Raw genomic sequence first — 8,546 nt, 5'->3', positions numbered from 1 at the left:
CAGAGTCTTTTCTTGTTTTTGTTTTTCCCAAGAGATGAAGGGGAAATATGCATATAGTCAGCTGGCTTCATGCCATTCTGTTGTTCGATTATTTCTTTTGCTTACAGAATGAGGGCCAAGGTGCTTGCAGGTTCTTTGCTATGGGAGAAAAAAATGTCGGGTTCTGTGTCCCTTCATTTAAAAAAAAACAAAACAAAACAAAAACAAACAAACAACAACCAAACAAGAAAACAACTCTTTTCTCTTGCTGCTGCATCTTCTCCTAGTGATGTCAGGAGGCTTTTGTGTGTGCACGTGTGTGTGTGTTTATTTCAACAGTTTGGGCGCTAAGTGGGAAATGAGTAACAGGAGAGAGGCTCAAAGGGAAGAAGTACCTGCTTCTCTTGGAACGGCTTCTACTGTGCATTAAGGCCTGCAGAAGCAAGAACCTGTCTGACACCTGCTTGACCAACTGTTCCTGCACGCTGTACTTAATGCCTGTCACTTATAACTTTTTATCAGGGTTTCTAGTGAATTATGAAATGTCTTGAGAGGCAGAACTGAGTTAAAGTCTTAAAATTCACCAGAGATTTGGATACTGAAAACGCAGTATGTCTCACAGAGGGGGATGGTACTGTAGCAGCAGCAGCAGAAACTGAGCTGGTGTGAATAACAAGCCTGAGCAGTGGCAGGGCAACGCTAACCATGACAGTAAAGCAGCAGGGTAAATCTCTGTACTGAGCTTGATGCTTTGGCTAAACTGTTACTAACTTTTAAACCAGTTATCAGAGACATTCTGGATATTGCTGTCTGTCTTGACCTGAAACAATAGCTCAGCAAAGGGGGGTGAACTGCCCATGGTTAGCTGTGAAACGAAGATAACAAATAAAGCCTGGTAATTTAATTTCATTAACTTTTAATCTCAGCATTAGCTGTTTGCCTGTCACTTAAGAGAAGTCCCCAACAGATGGATTTGTTTTACGATATCAAATGCTTTTTGATGTGTATCTACCCCAGTCACCATTTGCACTCTGCTGACTTCTAGGGTCCGCTAAACACAGTCAACAAAACAGAGTGTAAGGGAAACAGAGAATATTACAAGGCAGGCAGTGGTATTTAATTTTTGAACTACTGTCTACTTCAGTTTAATGCTTTTCATTAAGGAGGCTGGCATAAAGCTTCCGGTTTACCCCTTTCCTACCTCTTGTCATCTCTTGCTATCCTGTATTTCAAAGCTCTGAACTTAACATTGGTCTTGCTTCTCTGATCAATTTGGATACAGCAAATCGTTTTCCCTCATTTCAAGTCTGTTTCTTCTCTCCTCTCTAGGTTTGCACACTCTTGTACCTTGCTGGCCTAGTGCGCTACTGACCCTTTCTGGGACCTTCATGCATGCCAAGAGATTGAGATTTCTGCCCATGCGTATCTATAGAGCAGAAGCTCTCTAACTTCTTCCAGGAGGCTGGTCCGCCCATTGAAGGCTACAGTGTTTCTCCATATTCAGCTTCTGACTAGTCCAGTTTAATCTAGTTGCTTTCTGTTTCTTTCTAGGTTCCCATGAGCTGCTGCTGTGTTACTGAAGGACTTGCAAAAGGAGCTGCTGGAATTTTTTTTGCTTCCTGTTTGCCTCCTGTTGCAACTTTCTCATATGAAGTAGTCATTCTTACTTGGAGAACACAAACCACTTTTACACAACAGAACTAGTCTAATATATTAAAAATCAGAATCTGGAAAAATAACTTAGAAATGTGCAGGAACTGTTACCAATTATAAGGAGATGCTTCTCTAAAAGGGTCTGTAAGATGCTTATTTCTCCTAAAAGACCCTTTAACAGCATGTGACAAAGACCTTTAGCATGAGCCTAAATTCACCAACAACTACCAACACCTCGAGAAGAAAACAAAAGAAGGGGTATACATTTGTCATAATTCACTACCGTTGCAGAAACTAAGATGAAAATAAGCAGGTGCCTCAAGGAAGAGTACAAGCCCTGTGTTTAAGAGGTCCCTAGCAACTTGGCCTGCAGGAAAACTCATTTAATATTAAAAAAAAACCCAAATTGTTGATTTAATCCTGAAAAACGTAGTGAAACAGCTAACAGCTTTTCTGATGTGAAGTTCCTAGTGTACCATCTGGGGGCAGGGGCTATTTGGCTTCTTTTAGCTGTAGCAGTTCTTAAACATACTGGATGGAAATTAAAAATAAATCAGAAGCCAAGCTAGGAATCAAGGGAAGGTTGCTGTGGGAAGGAAATTCCTTCTCAGCTTCTGGAAGTGATACACTGAGGCACAGACCTGTCACTGATCTGTTCTTCACACTTTATACCAGAAGCCTGGAGATAGGAACAAATGCTCTGCATCACGATTCTTAATTTCTAACTCCTGCCGTATGATCGCTTCCATGATCTCCTCAAAGTCCATCTTGAAACAATGCAGGTTCCTTGCCTGTGCTAATCTATTTGGAAGGTTCTTCCATGACATCACTCCCCTTCTAGTTAGAAACCCAATTTCTAGTCTGAGCTTATTCATGACCTATTTTTGATCTGTGTGACATTATTCTTAATTAACTGTTTTTTCTTCCGCCCCTTCCTGACTGTGAGCCCCAGCTATTGTGCGTGGTCAGTAACAGGTTGGGATGATTGTTCTGTGGCCTCAAGGGCCAGTTTGGAGTGTCTCTGCTCTTCTGGGCACATGAATTTACATACAGACTCAAACAGAAAGCGCCTGCTACTGCTCGCTTTTCTGACCTGCTGGATTTCTGATCCTGAGCTTCTTATGTTGAGGAAGCATTTAATACTCCTCCTCCCAGATCTGCTTTCATAATTCAAACAATGTCACACTGGGTTTCTAAATGGTAACATTACAGATCTTCAGCTGTTAAGATGTAGCCCCAGGATTGTCACCTGTGTTCTAGAAAAGCACCTAAATAAACTCTTGGGCTGCTGCAGAACAAGTGCGGATTAAACCTACCTACACAGCTTTCATAAGCAGTGCTACAACTGATAGGACAGAGCGTGAGGGATGACGCAGCAGCAGCTCTGGATCCTGTCATGTAGTACAAGTACCATGGATGGAAGAACACAGTAGTGCTTGCTGCAAAAAAAGTTAACTGCTTACATAGCTTTCTCCCTTCCCTCTGACTTTTCCAAATGCCTTGTCTAAATGCTAAATAGTTTTGAAGAATGTAGAGTCCTTTCTAAAGCAAAAGACAAGGAACCCCTCACATCCCAATCTTTTGTAGGCAGCTACAGTCAGATGCTATGCCAGCCAGAACGACTGTTGCTGTTAGCACATTCAGGGTGAACATCTGCATCTATAGAGCAGCAGAGCAAACAAAAGGCAGGTGTTCCATTTGGCCCACCTCTTCTTCACGTGAACGGTACTGCTCTATGCTTTTGGAGAAGGGAAAAATCTCAAGTCTGCAGCCGTTGATGAGCTAAAGCAGAGCAGCTCTCTTCACATCAGACGCCACTAGGAAAAAAAAAAAAAAAGGAAAGCCCAAGCCTCCCTAACCAACAGGCAAAATATGATTCTGAAGAACAGCCCCTTTTTGATGGTTTGCTCCTCACTGCTACCCCACTGACAGCCTGTAGCAACAACCTTTCTCCCCTGCTCAGCTGCCTGAACAGTGACAGCCTTAGACCCAAGCTGAGACTCCACGTTGAGCTCACGGGACAGGAGAAGCGGCCCCCAGAGGGGCATCCCACATGGGGCAGACCAGGGCACAGGTCAAAGCACACAGGTTCCAGTATTCTGTTTGTATGTCCTGCGCTATTCACTTGCTGTACATACAGGCTCAACCCTTGCAGCCAGTGGGAACCTGGAGACCTGGCAGAGAACAGGCAGGGAGTCACAGCAGCAGGTACAGTTGGACGCCACCTCAGCAGCGCCTCCTCTGCGGTGGGGGTGGAGGCCTGTTCTTGATGGTTTTGCATTTGGGAATATGTCTTTCAGCTGCTTGGGGAGCAAATCGGCGTCTGCAGTAGGGGCAGGCAACATAGTCTGGATTTTCGATGGGAGGCAACGGGGGCAAATCAGACACCTTCCCTCCCTTGGATAGGACTTGCTGCACCTGGCGAGCCTGGCGCAGGGTCTGGATGAAAGCCTCATGCTTCTGCCTCCAGTTGTTCCTTCTGGGTGGCTTATTCTGCAGAAGAGAAAGGCAGTCAGTGCAACTGGCACCACCGTCAGCCTCCATTCTCAATCTTATGCTCAGGGTCCAATCCAGGTGACCCATCAACAAGGAATGCCCAGAGATGTAAAACCCTCCCTGAAAAACTAAGTCCCACAAAGGGGAACAAAACAACCAGCACCAAGGAGGATTTGAAGGAAATACTGATGGAGACATCAATATTTGGAAACATCTTGAGAACCAGAAAAGCAAGCAGTAGGGCCAAGGAAGTGGAGATAGTTGCTATAGCTGCTTTGCAGGAACAAAGCTGTGTGTTTCCACTGCCTTCATTTTAAAGCCTGTGTTATTACATGAATTTTCAGTCAGTTCCCTGCAGTCCCTAATGTCACAGAGCTTTGCTGCAGCAGAGCCAGCCTGCACCCTGAGCACCCTGACTACAGCAAGGAGCGAGCTTTCTCCAGGAGTGCACCCTTGACACGTTACAAAGACAGGTCAGGTAGGAACCCCCCCTAACCCCCATCTATGAGATTTTAAAATGATCTATTTATCCATTTGGGAAGAACTGTTCAGAGGCAATGGCCGGACTGTATCCTTTAGCCCCGTGTACATGTGAAGGTGCTTGCACCTCAGTCAGAATTAGATGCCGAGGTGGAAGGAATGTGAGCAGTGGATGTGGATCGAGGGAGGCAAAGGGACTGCACGTTACCTGAAGCCTCTCTGAGCTCTTCCACTGCTGATACTGTTCCAGTTCTGTGCCCCTAGCTCTGGCCCTGCTGGAGTCAAACACTTTCCTCTTGGAGCCTTGGCTCTTGCTGCAAATATTCATGTGCTTCTCAAGCCTGGTGCAGAGAAACTTACGTCTGCAGAAGCTGCACTGTCCAAGCCCTCCCTCTTCCACAGCGCTGGCAGCCTGCAGGTACAGCACCTCTGCGGATGGGTGGTCACCAGAGTCTTGGTCTGAGAGAGCAGATGGAGAAGGGCTACACCTTAGGGCCAGCTCTGAACAAGAGGTTAAATGCTCCATGGGTATGCGGTCTCTAATTTTGCTGTTGCTGGCCACCAGCCGCTCCTTCTTGAGTCTCCCCATAGCCAGGTCTTGGGGGTGGAGGGTGGTGCCGGGCTTTGGGGTAGCAGCCTCTGCAGACTGCACCCCACCAAGGACCCCCCCACCCTCACCTGGCCTGACTGCACCTCCAAAAGCTTTCTCTTCAGCGTGCCTTGTGGCCTTTTGCTCATGGGTCCTTTCTGCTTCTCTGTCTCTTCTCTCCTCTGCCTTGGCAAGCTCCTTCTCTCTTTGAATCCTCCTAAGATCTTCCTTTGTTCTCCCCAGCTTCTCTCTGAGGATGGCCTCTTTCTTTCGAATGTGCTCTTCCAGGTTCCGTCCATCTGCCTCCAACTTTAGGATGTAGGCCAGCTCTCTCCTGTAGAGATGGGAGGCTGACTGTTTAGGCCCTGCTGTCCAAGGAGAGAGCACTGCAGGTAGCTGAGACCTGCCTGCTGGAGGCTTCCCTTTGCTCATTGAGCTAGGCCTACTCTTTGGAGCTTCCTCCAGGTATGGGGAATTTCCGAGCTGTGCTCTGTTGACTGTTGGGACACTCACACCCTTGTGGTGAAAAATTGGTTTCAGGGGATACGCACGGTCCACTCCTTCCTTCTGCCTGGCTACTGATTTAGCAGGCAGAGTCTTGGTCTGGCTGGTGAGACACTTGCTCTGCAGTCCAGCTGAACAGAAGCCCCCATGCCTGCAGCTGTGTTGACTGCTTTCTGCAGAAAGAGAATATGAGTAACTTTGGCTCTTTCGGGCACAGAAATCCTTTAAACTTTCTTCTTTGTGAGGTATGAGTTCATGCTGAAAGCTGTTGTTCTGGGGTTCCAGCTGGGAACTGGGAACAAGCTTAGTAGCTGCCACCACAGAATCCACTGGTGGAAACAAAGCCATTCAGTGCCTGAGAAAGAGCCCGAGGTTAGAAGCAAAGTCATTACACACACAGAATACACAGAATCACATAGGTTGGAAAAGATCTTTAAGATCCTTGAGTACAGACTATCTTATCCAAAACGGGACAAATTTTCCCTAGCAGTCTACACATGGAGGCTACAGTGAGAGGTCATAATAAATATTAGCAAAGGTTTTGTAACTTTTCTGGCTTCTGTAAAACTTTACATTCCTTCCATCTAGGGAGCTCCCATGCTGCCTCTTCCAGTCCCAACTGTTTGTGCAGCCAGAAATAAAATATGCTTTTATTTCGCTCTCTGTCTGAGCTCTGTCTTATGGTAGCAGCAGAAATATGCTGTACTGCCAGAGAAATGGTAATACTCCCCCAGGGTGTTTCCCGTAACGTGTGCCTTCAGTTCTGGCACCGTAGATCCACCGGCGTGGCACACAGGCCCTACACGTCCGGTAAAGCTCAGCGCAATCCTCCCCTGGCTCGTTCCACCGCACCCCCGCGGCGCGCCTGCCTCCGAGGCCGCGGGCCCGCCCGGCGGCGCGGGGTTACCTGCGAGGCCGCGGCCGGCGCTCCGCCCGGCCTCCTCGGCCAGCTGCGTAGCCTCCCGTTCCGCTCATCGGCCTCCCACGGCCCGGGAGGCCCGCCGCCGCCCCGGGTGCCGTGTTGACGGTCGTTGCTAAGAGACGGGCACGCGAACAGCCCGTTCCTGCGCCGCTCTCGCCGGTGAGCGGCCTCTCGGTGGTTCCTCCGCAACGCTCCCCTTCCCTCCGCTGTCCGGAGGACCTCACCTCTATAGCCAGGTAAGGGGGATTAACCAGCGGGTGAGTCAGTATGGATTATTCATGAGGCAGTTAATGAAAGACCAACCCCTCCCCACCCAGCTCGCGGGTCCTGGCTCTTCATTGGCTACAGGGGCGGGTGAAGCCACGCCCCCCGGAGCGCGGCGTGGGGCACCGCGCAGGCGTAGAGCGGTGTGCGGTGGCGGCGGCGGCAGCGGCAGGAAGAGGTAGGAGGACGGGGTGACGGTCAGTGCCGCCATGGCGGAGGACGAGGGCCTGGTCTCTGTGGACTACGAGGTGTCCGGCAAGGTGCAGGGCGTTTTCTTCCGCAAGTACACGCAGGTGCGAGGTGGGGAGGGGACAGGACGGGACGGGCGGCCTGTCCGCTGGGGTGCGCGGGGCCCTCTGTCAGCGCTGCTGGGGCAGCCCCTGGGGGCACCTCGGTGGGGCTGGGCTACGGCATCGGCCTGGGCTCTGGCTACTTCGGAAGCGGGGCTGTCGTTCCTCAGTGCTGCCTTATGTAAGCACGGCTGAAAAGCCCCAGTTTTGAATGTAAAAGAATATAACGAGTGTTCGGATGAATTGTGTGCTGCTTTCCTGCTGCCTGAGCCATAGGAGCCTCCGTGGTACTCTGCGTCTTATCTATAGAAATGACTCCTATACGTGAACGCCATTCTGAGGTTCTCTTACCGTTCAGCTTAATCTCATTTTGCTCACGTTGTCTCCTCAGGGGGAGGCTAAGAGGCTGGGGCTCGTTGGTTGGGTCCAAAACACCAGCCATGGCACCGTACAAGGGCAAATTCAGGGTCCGGTGGCCAGGGTGCAGGAGCTGCAGGAATGGCTCAGGAAGGTTGGGAGCCCCCAGTCCCGCATCAGCCGAGCCGAGTTCAGCAATGAGAAGAAAATTGCAGCGCTGGAGCACAAGGACTTCCAGATCTTGAAATGACTTTGTCCAGGAAGAAGCAAAAGCTGGAGTGTGAGCTGCCCTCATGAAACATTTCCCCCTTTCCCTGTTTGTTCAGTCAGCCAATGTTCAGCTCTAGAGAACTTTATTTTATTATATTTCTAATTTATTGGTTTGTTGGACTGTTAGCCTAACGCTCAGTCTTTCACAAAGCTTTGGCAGGTAGGGGTGTGGTGTGTATTAAAGGGGCTGTTTCAGGACACGGCCTCTTTATTCCTGAACGCGTGTACAGAATGGGGCTTGAGTAGTTGTATGTGAGTAAAATTTGTAATTTGTGTGGCGTTGTGCTCACCTGAAGGAAGTCACAGACTCAATGCTGATACTAAATATTGCTAAAAATGTTATTTCTGCGCTCTAAATGCGTCATAAACAATTAATTTTGTTCCAGAACTTTATTTTTTCTGTATTCAGCGCTCTAAATGTCTCAGACACAATTAATTTTGTTGGAGAACTTTTTTCTTTTTCTGTAGAATAAAACTGCTTGGAGCTTCTTGCATGGAACAGAGGTTGTTGTAGGGGGTTAGAGCGGCCTGGGCCCCCGAGCGTGGTCCTGTCGCCGGTCCCCGCTCCCGCGGGGCGGCCTGTCGCCGGGAGCAGCCCTGGTGCCGCCCTGAGGGCCAAGCGCCGAGGCAGGCGCCCGTCCCGCAGCCGCCTCTCGCCCTGCTTCACCCCTCCGCGCTGGGCCCGGCCCGGGGCGAGAACTACGGCTCCCGGCATGCGCCGGGGGGACGTCCCAGGCTCCCT

General features: G+C 49.6%; 2 protein-coding genes across 3 annotated transcripts; one reads left to right on the top strand and one right to left on the bottom strand.

The window, feature by feature from the left end:
• Nucleotides 1-881: 881 nt before the first annotated feature.
• On the bottom strand, nt 882-6,851 carry ZC2HC1C (zinc finger C2HC-type containing 1C). Its single transcript, XM_075103517.1, has 3 exons — nt 6,609-6,851; nt 4,817-6,056; nt 882-4,125 (listed from the first exon to the last, which is right to left on the bottom strand). Exons 2-3 carry the CDS (start codon nt 6,047-6,049, stop codon nt 3,859-3,861), a joined length of 1,500 nt encoding a protein of 499 aa, XP_074959618.1. The 5' UTR covers nt 6,050-6,056; nt 6,609-6,851; the 3' UTR covers nt 882-3,858.
• Nucleotides 6,852-7,009: 158 nt separating this feature from the next.
• Nucleotides 7,010-8,293, top strand: ACYP1 (acylphosphatase 1). 2 transcript variants are annotated; one of them, XM_075103520.1, is made up of 2 exons: nt 7,010-7,147; nt 7,569-8,293. In XM_075103520.1, the coding sequence occupies exons 1-2, from the start codon at nt 7,097-7,099 to the stop codon at nt 7,782-7,784; spliced, it is 267 nt and encodes an 88-aa protein (XP_074959621.1). In that variant the 5' UTR covers nt 7,010-7,096; the 3' UTR covers nt 7,785-8,293. The 2 variants fall into 2 exon arrangements, with proteins under 2 accessions (XP_074959621.1, XP_074959620.1); XM_075103519.1 differs by having other exon boundaries at nt 7,015-7,180.
• The last annotated feature ends 253 nt before the right edge of the window (nt 8,294-8,546 follow it).

This window comes from Phalacrocorax aristotelis, chromosome 9 (genome assembly GCF_949628215.1).
Source record: "Phalacrocorax aristotelis chromosome 9, bGulAri2.1, whole genome shotgun sequence".
Taxonomy (NCBI): domain Eukaryota; kingdom Metazoa; phylum Chordata; class Aves; order Suliformes; family Phalacrocoracidae; genus Phalacrocorax; species Phalacrocorax aristotelis.
This window is presented reverse-complemented; position numbering and strand designations above follow the sequence as displayed.

Excerpts from the sequence above, each read along its gene's own strand:
- ZC2HC1C (XM_075103517.1), bottom strand. The coding sequence starts at position 6,049 with ATGGCTTTGTTTCCACCAGTGGATTCTGTGGTGGCAGCTACTAAGCTT. Across the intron at positions 4,126-4,816 it reads AGAGCTCAGAGAGGCTTCAG|AATAAGCCACCCAGAAGGAA; the intron begins GTAACGTGCAGT and ends TCTCTTCTGCAG.
- ACYP1 (XM_075103519.1), top strand. The coding sequence starts at position 7,097 with ATGGCGGAGGACGAGGGCCTGGTCTCTGTGGACTACGAGGTGTCCGGC. Across the intron at positions 7,181-7,568 it reads TCTTCCGCAAGTACACGCAG|GGGGAGGCTAAGAGGCTGGG; the intron begins GTGCGAGGTGGG and ends TTGTCTCCTCAG.